General features: G+C 47.7%; 1 protein-coding gene across 3 annotated transcripts in view; it reads right to left on the bottom strand.

The window, feature by feature from the left end:
- ERICH3 (glutamate rich 3) overlaps positions 1 to 16,861 on the bottom strand; it is a 40,815-nt gene that overhangs the window by 23,856 nt on the left and 98 nt on the right. For 2 of the 3 annotated variants that reach the window (XM_057407163.1, XM_057407161.1), the window contains exons 2-12: positions 13,729 to 13,822; positions 12,319 to 12,444; positions 11,619 to 11,690; positions 9,732 to 9,860; positions 9,012 to 9,092; positions 8,367 to 8,522; positions 6,715 to 6,927; positions 5,898 to 6,078; positions 4,520 to 4,706; positions 2,272 to 2,570; positions 183 to 404 (exon numbers count right to left, since the gene is read on the bottom strand). In XM_057407163.1, the coding sequence (XP_057263146.1) occupies positions 183 to 404; positions 2,272 to 2,570; positions 4,520 to 4,706; positions 5,898 to 6,078; positions 6,715 to 6,927; positions 8,367 to 8,522; positions 9,012 to 9,092; positions 9,732 to 9,860; positions 11,619 to 11,690; positions 12,319 to 12,444; positions 13,729 to 13,822 (1,760 nt within the window). The remainder of the gene's footprint in view (positions 1 to 182; positions 405 to 2,271; positions 2,571 to 4,519; positions 4,707 to 5,897; positions 6,079 to 6,714; positions 6,928 to 8,366; positions 8,523 to 9,011; positions 9,093 to 9,731; positions 9,861 to 11,618; positions 11,691 to 12,318; positions 12,445 to 13,728; positions 13,823 to 16,861) is intronic. The other variant, XM_057407162.1, reaches the window with a different exon arrangement.

The following is a 16,861-nucleotide window of genomic DNA, read 5'->3' as shown; positions in this document are numbered from 1 at the left end:
TGCCACACACACACCCTGCCACTGGGTTTGGCTGTATGTCAGTGACAGAAGGTAGAATTAGTAAGAGATAAAACAGTTATCTTTTACCAATTCCATAGGAATTGCATGGGTTTTCCTATCAACAGATGTACTGGATATACATCAGGTCGGCTTCTCCAAGCCTCGTTACAAAAAACACTAACCTTGTTCATCATCCTCAGAGCTGCTGTCGGAATACCCATCACTTTCATCCTCCTCGCTGTCAGAGGTCTGCAGTGCTTTCTGTGATGAGGTTTTGCTCTCATTTTCATAGTCTAAATTATGGTTTTTATCATCTGAGGGTGACTTTGACATCCCATTCATTTGATCATTGGTCTGTCCCTCTTCATTAACTTCCTCATCTGCTTCAAAATCTTCATCATACTCTAAAATAAAAGAATCACAGTGTGAGACAGGAAAAGAACTTCACAACTAAAGTTCTTTTCAAGCAGTGGAACTTCATTAATGCCCCCTTGCCTTTGCATTTGCTCAGTCCTTTTAAAGCCACGAGAAAATCTAAGACCACAGACAGGAATCGTAGGAGCGTGTTATCATAAAAAAGCATCATGTTCTTCATAGGTAGAGCAGCAAAAGTGCAGTAAAGCTACTGAATGGCACCAAGTATGATTAGTACATTAAACCCAAACCAAACACACTCATTAGTCACTGGAAGGGCTGGGAAAATTAAGTGCTGGGCAAACTCAGAAATAGAATGCAAGACAGTCTCACTACAGGAGAGAAACTTGTGATGAAAAAAGAATACAAGCACTAGAGAAAGCTGGGGAAGGGTAATAAATTGTCGTGTCCAGGAAGATGATCATGGGTTCACATGGTTAATTAGCAAAGAAGAGGCATACAAACTAAATGAATTTATTAAACCCAGCCAAAGGCTGCTGCAGAGGAACAGCCTGTATCACACTGTTCCAACACACTCTTCAGGTCCCAGGTAAAGTACAGATGAAGCTTAGGGCAGTTTTACACCAGCAGGTCTGGGTTTCATACCAGGCTACTACTGGCCCGGCAAGGTGCGACATCTGATAGACACCTTCCCTTTGCTCAGGTCTACAGACAAGGGCTGTCCATGCACCTGCACTGGAGAGCCCTTCTACTCCCAGGCCAGGCTGTGCTGTTGGAATGCACAGAGATGTTTGGTGCCATTGAAACCCAGGATCGTCACTGCCGCCACCAGCACACTGCATGCAGCAGGGACCCCAACAGCGCAGGAGTGCTACAGTGCTGCCACCAGCTGTTCCTCTGCCACAAAGCCTCACTGCGCAGAGCTTATTGCTCACTGCTCTTGTTCCATCGCAGCTTTTCAGTACTGGAGTGACAGAATGCCGAGGACAGAGATGAAGAGTACCGGATGCAGAACCAATCAGTCAAATAAACCATTACCCAGGCAACGAGAATTACGGGAATAACATTTATCTCTGTATCAAAAATCAATTGAGATTCCAGCTGCCCTGCTGGGAGCGAGACCTCTGCGGGTAACTGAGAAAGAAGCCCACCTCCTGAGGGAGAAAGGCTCGATTAAAGACACACATCCGCAGGGAATAATGAGGACGCTGCACAGCAGCACTGCAAGGGGAGCAGGGAAGGCGAGAGGTGAGCTGCAGAGCTGGGGCACAGGGATGAGCTGCTGGAGGCTGGGGCCGTGCCCATGGTGCCTGGGGCAGTGCGGGAGAGAAAGGGCTGGAGGAGCCCCGGTGAGCAAGGCCCTGCCCCCTGCCCATGGGCAGGAGGGAGACCGAAGGGCTCCATCGGGAGCTCCATCGCGCTGACGCTGCTGCTCTGCCGCAGCACCCGGCCTCCTCCCTCCACAGCCCATCCCCACCCGCAGCACAAGGCTCTTCCACCTCCTGCCCCCGTGGCCACCGTCTCCGTTCAGTGATGTCCGTCTCCGTTTGGAGCCCACCCAGCCCCAGCCCTCCCTTCCGCTCCATGCATCCTCCACCAGCTGCCATCTCCTCCCTCACCATGCCCCATGTGCCTTCTGCTTTCTCACACCTCAGGCTCCCGTTTCAGCCCCACAGACCCTCCTTCCTGGCTCTGCAAAACCTTCTCGGCCTGATGCTTGGCCCAAAGGAACCCCACAAGTTTCATTGCCCAGACATGGCATCACCCCATTTCTCACACATGAGGCATCCTAAGAGAGGATGCCTCAGGCAAAGCTGGAGGCACGCAGTCCCATGCCTTCTCCAGAGTCACCCTCTCCCATTTGTCACCCCTTGCTTGTGTTTTGGAATACTGTACCATTTTTAATGGTGTCTTCCTGACCATCTTCCCTCTCACTATCAGCTGACTTTTTCATTTCTTCTTTTCCATACTCCCGTTTGGTCTTCATTTCACCCCCAGCAGTTTCCACAGTTGCTTCATGACTTGGCAGGATGACTAACACTGAATTTCTTCTTGATTTCTGCTCAACACGGCTTTTGCTTGGCTCACTATAGGCTCCATCTCCCCAGAAACCCACATACTTTTCCTCATGGTCCTCCTTCACCTTCCTCTTGGGGGGGGATGGCTCTTTGTCCAGACCCATTGCAATAATGCACCTATAAAAAAACAGTAAATATCATGCTTTTCTTTCTGTGAAGGATGGGAGGGCAGCAGATGCAGTGAACTGTTCAGCCACTGCCAACAGTGAAACCTGGTGCCTCTGTACTGCCCCTTACACAGCAGGGGTAACGACCCACTTGGAGAAGCACCCTGAGACCCTCAGGAGCTCCACTAACACAGATGCAGCCCTTCTTGAAGGAGAAGACAACTAAAGTATAAATAGATTAAAGGCAAAGTGTCATAGAATCATAGAATAATTAGGGTTGGAAAGGACCTTAAGATCATCTAGTGATTTCAAGCTACACCAAGTATAAAGATAGAACCACTGGGAAAGGCAGACAAGCTCTGAGTCAGACATGCTAGACTCAGACCCTGCTGTAATACCCATAAAGCAGGAACTCAGGTTTTGTGGATAAGACTGTTTGGGGGGTTTTATTTGTCTGCTGGGTCTAATGCCTGCAGGGGAAGAGGGAAATTGAAACTGAGTTATCTGCAGTTTCTGTTCTGTTTTGCCTATGTAACAGCAACCCAAATAGCTGGAAAACAAAGCATTTTGGATGACCTGTTGAGACTGCTCCTCCTGTATAAAATGGAGTGACAGCCTTTGTGTCTTATAAGTTAGGAGGCTCATACAAGAGACCAGAGTCCCTAATCCTGATTAATATTAACTGCAGACACCAAGAGCCACCCTACAGCACCCATGGGTGCCAGGACATCATGCTGGATGTAGTACAGAGACTCAGATCAGCAGAGGATGAAGCTGAAACTGGAACTTTCACTGTCTCTCTGGAGTGAGACAGTGACTCTGTCTCACTTTCAAGTCTCTCTGGAAAACCATATTTTCCTCACAGACAACAACTGTGTCTTAAACCATTTTTCCTTTTCTTTCCCTGACTGCAACTCTGCTCACATTCCAGCTGTTGATGAACTACTGTGAAACACCCCACAGTCATCCAGTCCAGAAATGTTTTAGTTCTGAGTGAGGGCATAAAATGTAAACCTGACAATTTCTGAAGAGTCCTGCCTTGTAGTTATTCATTCCTGGTATTTTGTTCAGGGACCTCGAAGATACTGATGGAGTTCTGCTGGACCTAGGCCAGCACAAAACTCTCAGTGCAAGGACCACAGCATCAGTGTAGAAATCACTGCGGCATCACCTCTTTGTGAACCAAAGCCTGAACCCAACAGGGCAGATCAGCTGGCATCTTTGCTGAGAATCAGAGCGGGTATCTAATGTGTGGATGTGGTGTCATATTTGAAGCAGAAACAAATACTAGTGCATTTGATCTGAAGATGTGAAAATAGCTGTCATGCACAGGGAGAATGTAGTTAACGGAGATGGGCTTTAGTCACCAGATAGGGTTGGCTGGACAAGACAAGAGACAGGAAAACAGAGATATCGCTAAGTATAAGAGGGGAGGTGGGACAGGAAATGGGGGCAACTCAGAAGGAAATTATCCAGTTTCTGGAGACTACATTAATTCAGAAAATTCAACTCAAATCTTTCCAGAAATCAGACAGAAACAGAGATTTGGGCATTTCCTGAGCTCTGGAGGCACTGTGTCCGTTCTGAACTCGAGTTGTTTTCACTGCTTTGAACATACTAAGTAATACATCTACACAAATCATGTTCAGTGTTAGACTGGAGTCAAAAATAATATGGCACAATAGAGAAGGCTTGAGGCTGTGCAAGCTGACAGACCCAGTGCAGCCCCTGCCCGCTGCTCTACAGGGTGACTGCACAGAGGCAGCTGGCTTTGGTGGCATCCTGGGCTGTGAGACCCTGAGGGATAAGCTCCATTGTGCTTTCAAGGAGCACTGAGAAAGAGACAGGTTCTACAGAGCTCTGAGGTGCCAGATAGAAAAAAACAGAGGAAACAAGCGATAAACTCTCTGAAAACTGGGCTGCTGAGTCCTTGTGAGCAAAGTGCATTCATCTCCGTACCTGTAGCAAGGAGATGCTCCCTCCACGTGGAGAATTGCGAAGGACCCATGTTTGCCTCCCAGCCTGGAACGTTTCTGATGCTTGTACTCACAGCAGCAGCTCAACCTGTCCACTTGTATCCCATTGAGGAAAAAGGTGAGGCTGAATGGGAAACCACGGTGCCTCTTTGAGATGAACTGAAAGGTCTCTGTAATCACAGAAAAGGTTCAGAGAAAAAGGTTGTGCTATACTGGGACTTACTTGGACAGGTCTTGGACCAAGCTGCTCTAGTGGAAGGTGTCCCTGCCCATGGCAGGAGGTTGGAACTGGATGAGCTTTAAGCTCCCTTCCTACACAAACCAGTCTGGGATTCTACCATACTGTCAGCACTGCAATGGTTTTATCTCACCTGCACCACCACTAAAGTACCCAGCCCTCTGAGGTCAGGTACACTGTTCTCAGCTGCATTAAGTAGTTGATAAAACTCTGCCTCCTCCTTACACAGCAGCCTTGTCTCTTTCCAACCCAGAGAACCAAGCTAGACACATCTGGGACAAGCAAATACGTCCCCAGTTTGGCCACTCACTGCTACAGTGGAACAGACACCAGAGCTCCCACCTCAACAAGGTGAACTCTTGACTTAGGAGGGTGCACATTGTGCACAGATTGTTCAGGCCTCAAAGAACCATAAACTCCTGGAATGGTCTGGGTTGGAAGGTACCTTAAAGCTCATCATCAACCCCCAGCCATGGGTAGGGACCCTTCCCACTAGCCCTCTCTCCTGTCTCCACAGCAGAGGTGCCCCGTCGATGCACCATCTTCCACACCCAATGAAAGTGCAAACACAGACTCAGAGGGTCCTGTAGCTGGAATGAGGGGTACAGCCTGTGGAATCACTCTTCTCTATAAGTGAAAATCTCCCAGCCATTTCGTCTTCCCAATTTCCCAGAACACAATTCACCTTCTACTGGTGTGATGGAACTCACATAGAAGAGATGGGAATTGGGCTCCTACTACGTACTTTTCTTTGTGGAATAATAAGCAATATCCATGGATGTATTATAGTAAGTTAGAAACAGAAAACCCCTCCTTAAGGACAGTTCAATGCTACAATTATTTACATTATTAACTGTACATCTTTATACAAAATTATTCTAAGCTAGAGCATTTTAAATCAGTTCTCTAAATTCCTTCCACCAGAATCTGAAAAAGTAACCTCAGTTTCAATCATGAAACAGTAGATCCAGATGTAGTGTGAAGGCAGATGGTACAAAAACCCCTGGAAGCACAGATCTTGACTGAGCTCAGCTGAAATCAGTTTGATACCGCATCAGTATTCTAGCCCCCAAAAAAGGATGTTGCCAGCATCAATACGAGCAGTCTGATTGCCCATCCTTACCTCCTGCCATCAGCCTGCCTTTGTAGACACAGAGGTTCTCTCCTCCACAATGCTGCTGATAGACTTTGATTTCATCCCTGCAATCAGCATCATCGTGAGATAAATGCACGCTTTTTCCCAGGAAGATCATGGTAACGCAGGCGTTGCTGCGGAGCGGGGACCTGGGGAAGCCTCCAGCAGGCTGCAGCGGGAAGGACACAGAGAGTGCATCAGGCTCCAGCTCTGACACAGGTGAGCACAGAGGAGTACGTGCCGCATACACGGGGGGCTTCCCATCTGCAGCACAGGCCTTGAGCTGCTTCAACTGGGAAGTGGTTTGTAACGTGCTGAAGGGCAGGAAAAGGTTTTGAACTGAAAATCCACTGCAGTGAATTGCCCAAAATGTCAGGACCGCGTTAATGACCCACGTCGTCCCTCCCAGTCCTGGGTTCCCAACAGTTGCCTTTACAGGTATCAACACTGTGTGGAGATATAGTGCAACAGATGGAGTTTTCATACATGGAAGGCATTTCCTATACCCCTCTGAAGTTCTGGTACCAATATGGTCAGAGCAGAACCAGATTGACTAAAATGGACGGGTTAAGAGGTTTTGTTCAAGCACCCTTTCACCCCTCCACTGATGAAAACACCAAATGTTTTAGTAGAGGGAGATGGCTGGCAGTTAGATATCTTAATAGTTATAAATACTTTTCCTTTCAAAAATTCAGTGAATATTTATGCAAACTAGTTACACACATCTTTCAGCACTGGGCAAATACACCAATGAGGAAGGTAATATGCCTCTACATTAACAGAAAAGCAGTGAGAGATAACTTACCTTCTTTGGAGGCTGCTCTGCATCACTGGGTGCAGTGGCAAGATGAAATTGTCTCCCTCTGGGCATCCCATTCCTCTCTGCATTTAGGCCCCTTTTTTGCAGGCGAGGAGGTGGCACTGGCACCACATAGTTGTTGATGGCAGGGAGTTGATATGGGGATACACCAGTCACACACTTCACTGAATTCAGAAGTCTTGACCCATTCCTCTCCTGCTGCAAAACATTTACCCAGATTAAATAGGTACTGAGCACAGTGCACCACCCATGCTCAGAGTGCTCTTTACATTTAGTAACACACATCTTTCTAGAACAATTCTTTCACTTGGTGCCTGCAGTTTTGTTCATGAAAACATTTCTGGGCTAAAACCCTTCCTTCTAATTAGCAAGGCGACAGGCAGATGGCTTGAAAATGTCACCCTCATATATATGATGTATATCTAGTTGAAGATGTCCCTGCTTATTGCAGGGGGGTTGTACTAGATGACCTTTGAAGGTCCCTTCCAACCCAAACTAGTCTATGATTCTATGATTTCATACATATATATATACCATCATCCTATGATGATATATATATAACATCATAAACCATGTACTGCTTGTAACCGTGCAGAGTCCTGCCCACAAGTAGACAGAAGACTGCACAACTCCACAGCACTGCAGTGTTCTCTCAGCACCCAAACTCCAAGGCAGCCAGAATCTTCCAGCAACATCATCTGGCATCAATTATCCAAGATGTGGTTCAAAATGCCCCTTTCCCGTTTGTGGTGGAGGTTTAGTCATCCTTCAGGACAAAATACAAACAGAGGAGCTGAAAGGCAAGACATCTCCAGTGCAAGTGCTGCATGCTCTGTATCTGAGCTCTGCATCACCTTCACAATCTGTGACTGACTCAGCTGTCTTGTCAGTAGTGGGCACTAAAGAAGCTGTTTAAATCGCCCATAATTTGAGTACACAGAGACAGTGACAGCAAATTCTTGGAGAAAGAATCATGATCATCGCAATACAGGGCAAATGCATGGCAGAATAGGAACTATCTATACAGTGTCTGCCAGTCAGTGGCTCCAGGTCACAGGCTCCTTCCAAAACCCTTGAGTCCCACAGAATCCCTAACACAAAGCCAACTACAGAATGTTTTTTCTAGACCAGAAGACAAGGCCAAATCTCAGCTGAAAGTAGCTGTGTGCACATTGAGATCACATCTGGCTACTCCACCAAGCTCTCATTCTCTGAACCCACCGGTTTCCTTAGGAGGAGGAATGGCAAAAGAAAGAAAGGATTTTTGCCTACTTTACAGCTGTAGATGAGAATGAAAACTTGTAGGACTGTGTGAAAATATTCCTGAGTCACTGATGTTAATCATGTGCCTCCCTCTCTACGCAACAGAAAGTCTATGTAGAGGGGGAAAATTCTGCATGCAGAGAGATTTTACGCTATAAGAAGTCACCACATTTTTCCTCACTGTGATCAAGCACTGGGCATTAGGCCAGTAGGACAATGCCATGAAAACTAAGGGGAGGTTAAAAAGGAGGGTTTAAAGGAAAGTTGACTGCCATTGGGAAGGCATGCTGCTGGCAGCAGAACTGCAGCACCAAAGCAGTATTATAAAGCTGTCGCCAGCATTAGGTCATTTTCAGAATGAAATGTGGCCTCACCCTGGTGACAAACTGCTTGACACATCTCAGCACGTGGCACCTGTGGCTAGAGCTTGAAGTCTTTGGTAGAGACCCCTCTGCAGCGCCGCTGCGAAGCTGCTGGAGGCGAGGGGGGTGCTGCATGTTCCCTGGAGCTGTGTTGGGTCGCCAGGAAGTCTGGAAAAGGAAAAAGGAAACAGCCGTGAAACCTCAGTGCAGTTTCCAGCGCAGAGCAGCAGCTGAGAGGGAAAACAAAGACAGCAACAACAAGATCTTGGGAAGGGATGAGTGACTCTCAAGTACCTTCAGGAACAGACCTTTTCTAGGCTGTCCCCAAAGAGCCAGACCCCTTCAGACATCTCTGAGCATCCAAAAACTGGAGCATCCAAATTAACTCTTAGCTATAAATACAGGGTTTGCTACTGGCTCTTCACAGTGCAGCCCTGATGTGAACAGAATGAACTCACAGAAGCTGTAATGGTGTGCCTGTCTCGGTGACTTCAGCACACGGACACTGACAGAATGCATGACACAAGCATGCCTGGGTTTGTTCAATGTTCAGGATTTTTCCGGCTTTTTTATTTCATCTCTTCCTTGTATCCCCTTCAGAATACCTTCAGAGTTCAAATGCTGTAACTGAAATGCTGTTTGGCTGAATTAACTCACCACCATAGAAAAGTCAGGCTCCTTGGACTGGTGATGAGGAGGAGGATGTCCACCACTGTAATCACAGTGTCCAGGTGCCCTCTGTGTGGAGAGGGGAAGGTCAGTCAGGACTGAAAACCTCTCTTCATTCTGCACCAATTATCATTATTGAAAGGGAAACCAGTTAAAAGTGAACTTTCACCTTAGACTTCAGTATCATTATATTCAAGGGTATATCAACATTCCTTCTCTGCCTGTTAACAGACAGCAAGAGGCTTCTGAGCCAGAGCTCCAAAGTACGGCCTTGCTTTGGAGTGAGCTTTAGTCTTACTTCACTCCTTCAGCTCTGTTTTCTGAAAAAAAAACATTGCTCTCAGGATCTTACACCATGTGTAAACTTCCCCATAGCCCAGCATTCGTTGACAACACCTGAAGTACTGACACTGGCCTGACCTAGGGTGGCAATGCTGAAAAAAGGGAAAGGTTAAAGCAGAATTATCACAAAGCAAAGCTGTTTTTTTCCAAGGTTCTGATGTGTCATTCCTGCAACATCAGCTTCTTGAGATTCCTCTTTAATGGCACAATCTTGCAAAGAGGAAATCAGCCTCAAGTGGTAAAGAACGAGGCCCTAATCTGGAAAAACCAGTGCTGTCAGTGCTCTAGAAGCAGAGATGCCCCAGGTATACCTGCACGCTTCCAACTGTGTGTACCTACAGCACATGGATCAGCGGGAAAACTTACCAGTTGTGAGTGACCAGCTGGTTCTTCAGCCACAAAAGGATGGAGCCCATAATGATATCTTGGAGCAAGTGGTGGATGCGGGAAGTGCATAGGGTTGACACCTTCCACTGATCTTCTGAACTGCTCCATCTAAAAGAACAGAAATTTACATCTCTGAGGTACTACGTACCCTAACAGCAGTGTCTGAGCCTGCCTTCTGTCTGTCCTTCAATGGAGAGCTGTGAGATCAGCTTGTCTGGGCCCGATGCAATACCTGCTTAAGGAGGGAAAAGAAATCATGCTGAGAATAAGAGAGAGACAAAGGAAAAGAATTGCTCCCACCTCCAATTCATTTCCCTGCAGCCCTCTGCAGCTGCTGATCCCCCCAGACTCAAGCCATCTGCCTGTTTCTCTGTATCCCTGAACTCTTGGTTTGGGTGAAGGTCTCTTCAAGGTGAATGCACCTGCCACTACCTTGCTCTGGCTCTTGCCCCTTCCTACGTTTTCTCCTCAAAAGCCCCACACTGGGCTGACTGCCCTTCTGGAAACAGATAGCTCTGTCTGTCCTCTCCTGCTCAGTCACCGGCTTTTCTCCTTTCATTTTAGATGAGCTACTCAGACCAATTGACTGAATGTATGAGGTGAGAATTAAGTTACACTGCTAATTCCAGCCAGGTTCCTGCTCCCAGTGTGGCACCACAGCAAAGACACAGATCACGGATCTGCAGGCATCTCCCTTACACTTCTTAGTGAAGGACGTTTTGGTTTATGTTCCCAAGATATCCAAGTCCAGCACCCCTTGGCAGAGTGCTTTGATTGCTGCCTCCACTGCAGTGACTCTCTACCAGCAGCAGTGCAGTCAGTGCCTTTCCAATTACCACAATCACTAGTGGCTTTCATTAAAATCTTTCCCTTTCTTTACCTGATGAATTGCTCAGAAATGTATTATTTAAAATTAAGAAGATTTGACATTGGTTTTCAAGTGCTCATAGCAGCAGCTGGGTTCTCCATGCATTCTTCTCAATGCATGCAGGATCCTGATAGAGAAATAAGGTGTTGTGTGTATTTCAGCCAAGATGAGAACAAATTTCCCCATATGAGTCCAAGTGACTCATACAGACACTTGGGAGAAGAGCCATTGACCTCTGTGGGATTTCCATGCCTCTACCAACTACAGAATCAAGCCCTACCTACATGACACCAAAGTGAAGACTTCTGAAGCTATTCTTCATTATTCACATTCAGGTTCTGCTAAATATCATGTTGAGAGGCAAAGGACTGAAAACATGAGCTCAGTGCTCATTGTGTCTAGAATTACCAGAACCGCTACACGTGTCTTGTATTATTCATTGTGGTCTGGTTCCCCATTTCAAAACAGAAACAGTAGAACTAGAAAAGGTAAAAGTGACACAGTAATGAGAGGCCTGAAAGGCTCATGTATGAAAGAGTCAACAGGCTGAGGGTCTTCAGCTTGGAAAACTGAGAAGGAATATGAAAAAGGTATGTGAAACCACACATGCCTTGGAAAAGGAGAACAGTTATTAATTTTTTTCATAACAAGAACAATGGAGCATCAACCAGAACTGTCAGACAGCAGATACACTAATAACTGTGCACAAAGGCAAGGGAGTACCATTTCATACAACTCATCATTAAATTCCACAGGCAAGGACACTGCAGAACCAAATAGTAAGTAGATTCAAAAGGAATTAGGTGAAAGAAGAGAAGTTCCTGAACTGCTGGATAGAAAAAGGATCATCCTCTATCTCCCCAGTTCTTGCGCTTTTTCCACTCACATCAGGGATAAAAGACTTGGCACAGTGAATCTCTGGCCTGACTCGTGGCTGTTATTTACCACAGGACAAGAGCACCGTGTCCCATCCGCACTCAGGAGCACTCAAGCCTTACCTTGACCTTCTGCACCCTCTCCTTCCTCGCAGAACTTTCAAGCTGCTGCTTTATTTCCCGCTGATGATGGCGCTATCAATGTAAGAGAAAGAGAAATCTCATTAATGGGTATTATGAGATGAAAATGAACGTAGAAACACTTGCTTCTGTTCTGCTTATCACTTGCCTGCTCCCTGGTCATCACCCTCATTGAGTCCTACTATAAAACTACTACTGATTCAGTGCATTTGCATTCCACCTGAGTATGTTAACATTGGCAAGGGAACAACAGAGCATTTGTAAGGTTGTAGGGACCAGCTCCTTTCTTGTCACATAATAGGAACGTGCTGAATTTTGTACGTGGCTAACATACGTAACTGTCTTATCCAGGATCACTCTTATCCAACTATTTCATTTTGACAACAATTTTTTAAGCGAACAATCCCTGTGAATATCATCCCATAATGTGATGACTGCCAACCAACACTAAGTGAGCCAGGACAGTGTATGCTCTAGTGTCACTATGGTTTAATAGTTACAGGCCAGTGAAGGTTTCATGTGGGGGACATCAAGCACAAAGACTGTGCTTATTCCCATCAAGAAAGAGCCTCTCAGGGGAGCACGACAACCCAGCTATGGCAAACAGTTCAGTATGAGTTAACAGCCACTGGCTGTCAGCGGGGAAGCAGGTGGAGGCTGACACATCCCTGAAAACACAGACCTCTATGTCAAGGACCTTGTGAAATATGGCACGAGCCAGGCACTCCTGTACGTATCTCTGGTGATCCCTCCTCAGAGCATTTAGCCGGTATTCCTTCTCAGGGATTATTCTTCCACTCCTTGAGATCTGCCACAAACAAATATAATGTAACTAAAAGGCAGAGTAATGTAATGTAACTAAAGAGTAATGTAACTAAAGGCAGAATAAAGCATGTATTTAACACAGTGCAATTCCCCACAAAGACATCTTTCTCTTTCCACGTAGACACCACCTCTGCTTCTGCAGTGGGCTGGACCTCACCTCCCAGCACAGAGCTGGGCTTTCCTCCGCCCCATGGACCCCAGCAGGCACATGAAGAGAGCGGCAGCAGCAGGCAGGACTCAGCCTTACTCTTCATGGGCCATTGCCCGAGTCAGTGGAGGGGAACTGAATGCCTGTCTTCCTGCTGTGCGGGGGTTGCACTGCCTGTGCTGAACCGTCACACCCAGGAGTGCACAGCTACTGTTAGAAATGGTTCACTTTTACCAAGCCCTTCAGCTTTCCGTGAAGCACTTTTGGAAAATAAAACTGAAGCTCTTTAAAGATCTAATAGAGTCAAAGGTGCTTAGATTGATTTCACAGTGTAACGAACCTGAGAGAATCAAGACAATTCTGCGTATCTGCAAATGGAAAGGTGTTGCAGAGGCAAACTCCAATGACCAAAAAGAAATATGCAGCAAAGCCATAAAAACATTCTGAATTTATCCAAACCTCTCCATGAAATACCTTCTTCTGTCTGGATGTGCAATACAAGATTACCACATGCCATAACCATGCAGTGATACAGTGCTTTATGTCCTAACCTGCAGAAGCTGCTTTGCTGAGCAGAAGCTGGAGGCTCTCCAGCATTTAAATGCATCTTCAGTTCATGCCACCTGCTGCTCCCAGCTTCCCACAAATATGCATGATACGGGTTGCATTGCAGAAGGTGCAGTGGAAGCCTAGTGTGGTATCCTATGGAGTATGGCCTCCAAACCAACTGTTAGCACACTGCTTCCAGTGTGCAACCATCACCCACCAGGACCCACGTGCCAGCAGCTTCACAACCCCAGGTGGCCCTGGGACCCTGGTGTCCTGACAGCCTTGTGCACCACTGCCCTGGCCAGCAGTGGGTGAGGATGCGCTGGGAAATGCTTTGATTGAACAAACCCGGCCCCAGCCCTGGCGTGACTGTGTGGCTTTGGTCTGGCACAGCATAATGCCATGTGCTTGGCTGGCTGGTCAAACTGGCACCAGGGACAACACATCCCTCTAACAAACCAACAACAGAACCACCCATGGCCTGACCGGTGCAACGGTATAAGAAACAGAGCATGCTTTTCCTTATTCTATTCTTTTTTTTCCTCATAAAAGGGAACTTTTCAATCTCACCAGTCCCGATCTCTGAAGATGCCGTCTTATCCTGGTGTTGTTGAAATACCCAACCAGGTGTTTGTCTGTAAGGCTGTTGTAGGTTGCAAGATATCTGAAATAAAATCAATGCAGACGCATATAAAGCCCTTGACAGCCAAATTATAACTGTTTAAGTTATAAAGACCTACCCAAAAGTGTGCTGCACAAAACACTGTCTTGATGAATCCCAGTGTTTTGTCAGATAAATACCCATTGCATTATGTAAAAGCAACACCTTATGCATCTGGAAGCTTCATATCAGAAACAGCGACCACTGCCAAGGCACAGGGTCCAGAAAGCCCAGCCCTGGAGGTCTCCTCCAACACTGGCAATAAGCTGACCCTCGGCAGGTCTCCATTGTGCCACACAGGTCCTGGCACACGATTCCTGGCTGAGTCCAGCAGCACAGACTGGCTCCCTGGCACGGGCCCTGCCGGATACCCAAGTGTGCTGCCCACCAGCACCCTGCCCCAGCACACAGCCTGTGCTCCATCCTGCCCTTCTGCACTGGTGACAGACACAGCAGCTCCTGCGGAGACCTGTAGGAATAACTTGGGCTGGAAGGCACCTCCAGAGACCAGAGAATCACAGAGTCATGGAACGGTTTGGGTTGAAGAGACTTTAAAGCTCATCCAGTTCCAACCCCCTGCCATGGTCAGGGACACCTTCCACCAGAGCAGGTTCCAACCTGGCCATGAACACTTAGTTTTGACCTAAAGTGTCCGGAAGTGGCAGTAAGTGAGGTCAAGTTTTTGATACACTAAATCCATTCACATTTGTGAAACGTACGCTCTCAGATATATGGTGCCTGACACGTTCAGCCGAGCCCCAGGCTCTCCAGGCATAAGGTTTTAATCATACAACAAGGGGCTGATCTCTTGTTTCTTTTGGCCTTACATTCAATGCCACTGTACCTCTGTTACGTACCTTCCAATGGAGTAATCCAAAAAGCGTGCTCAAGGGAAGAAAGAACAATTAAAAAATAAATAGAAGGGGTCATGGATTTGCAGGAATTCTGCCTGGGGCTTCACAGTAATCTCACAGGTTGCCTACCAGCACTAAATTAAACCTTACACAAACAGTCCAGCTCACCCCATTGCACATGTTGATTAAACACTGGTGCTGTAGCAACTGTTCTACGTCACTTTTCTAACCCACTCTTTGCATTTGCATTTGAAACAACCAGATTACATCAACTGTGCCAAGTATTGACTTATAGTATCACCGTCAATCGCGTACGGAGGCAAAGGAGAAACTCAACCCAGTTCCTCCTCATTTACTGCCTTCCATCTCGTACTTCACAGACCATATAACTAGTTAAAATGCAGCTTCCACCTGAGCACAGCAATGCAGCAACTTTAAATTCAAAGATGCCTCTTGACATGCATTGGTTTCATGTGAATTATGAACAGGCTGGTTCTCAAAAAGGCTGAGTTAAATTCAGAGTTCAGATGGGTATTGGAGGGAACAAGGAAATGTTCTGGGCCTGAACTAAGGCCCATTAAACCATTGGGAAGAACTCTGGGAGTGGGTCATATTGGCACTACACATGGGCTTGTCCCACGTCCCTCTGGAGACTTCTGGCCCTCTGCTCTGGTGAGACCCCCCTTGGAGTACTATATCCAGCTCTGGAGTCCTGGGTAGAGAAAAGACATGGACCTGTTGGACAGGGTCCGGGGTAGGCCACAGAAGTGATCGGAGGGCTGGAGCACCCCTCCTGTGGGGAAAGGCTGAGAGAGCCAGGCTTGTTCAGCCTGGAGAACGCTAGTCTCTCCCCTAGCAGGTTAAAGCCATTCCCCTTGTCCTGTCCCTACAGGCCCTTGTCCAAAGCTCTTCAGCCACCGTGAGCCATAGCCCATGTCCAAATAAGCTCCTGTCAGGGTCCGCAGAGGGGGAAAAGTAGTCTTCTGCAGAACTGGGACTTGGCGTTAAATCCTGGCGGTAAGGACTGTGTGAATCCTGGCTGGGAATGGCCCAGCATGGGCTGAGGAATGAAAGGATGGTTCAATTCCATCACTGAGTTTGGGATCGTGTCACCCACTCACCAGTGCAGGCATTCAGAGGGCTGCTGCTGTCTTCACTGCACCCTTCAGCACAAATCCTGCACCACCCCTGGACTTCACAGCTCCGGCTTCTGCGGGTATTAACCTCAACAACTGACACAGTGCTTGTGAGGAGCCACTCCAGAACACAGCTGCTGAGCCAAACACTGATGTCTGCAGGCGACTTGGAATCTAGATGGGGCTTTGGAGTCTAACAATAACCAATTGGCTCATTCCAAGCCCACAGGACCCTTATCACATGTACAGTTTCACTCGGTGATAACTAAGGGAGGGAGAGGCCATGGTCTCCTGAAACCACATTCTGTGTCTGCTTGAACATGTGCAGGAAGGAACCCATCGGCCCTGGCTGGCTGCAGTGAGACCACTGCAAGGTCCTTGTTAGCTTGTCACAGTGACTGTCTTCTGTGCCTGTGCAGGCTGGAGCATTCCTGGCACATCTGTGCAGTGAATCCCATCAGTCACAGCACACGTGTCTTCCCAAAACCAGATTAACACCATCCAGTGTCCAGAAGTGCTTTACATGGTGACTACAGCGAGACCATCTTCCAAGAGCAAGCTTGGATTTTGTTTGGAGGTCTACGGATTTCTTCACAAAAGAGGCCCCCATAACTCTTCACAGAAGGTATTTTCATAAAAGAGATTTTCAAACCTTTTTAAACAATCAACTCCCACTGCAGGTTCCAGTCCTGACACTGCCCACACGGGGCTGGAGGGCTCCTGTGCTGCTGCTGTGCTGCAGGGCCGCGGGCGCGCTCCAGCACCGCTTCTTCACCCGGCGCATCGCCCGCTGAACGGGCTGTGTCACGGATGGAGTTCCGCGGATGCCCGGTGTCCCTGACTCCCATCTCTTGGTGCTCTGGAACTCACCCCCGCGGACCCGGGCCGGGACCAGAGCCGGGGCACAGCCGCGGCCGGTCCCTGAGGGTCTCTCTGCGGTGCCTCCAGTCCCGCGCGGGCCGCCGTCAGGGCGCCCGGGCCCCGCCGCTCCCGCAGCACACGGACAGCCAGCCCTGCGGTCACCGGTGAACCACCCCCCCTCCGCCATCCCC

Source organism: Pezoporus wallicus, unplaced genomic scaffold, assembly GCF_028554395.1.
Source record: "Pezoporus wallicus isolate ANWC-B61680 ecotype Strahan unplaced genomic scaffold, APGP_CSIRO_Pwel_v1 contig_8805, whole genome shotgun sequence".
In the NCBI taxonomy this organism is placed as follows: domain Eukaryota; kingdom Metazoa; phylum Chordata; class Aves; order Psittaciformes; family Psittacidae; genus Pezoporus; species Pezoporus wallicus.
Note: the sequence above shows the minus strand (reverse complement) of the source record. Positions and strands in the feature narration are given on the sequence as shown.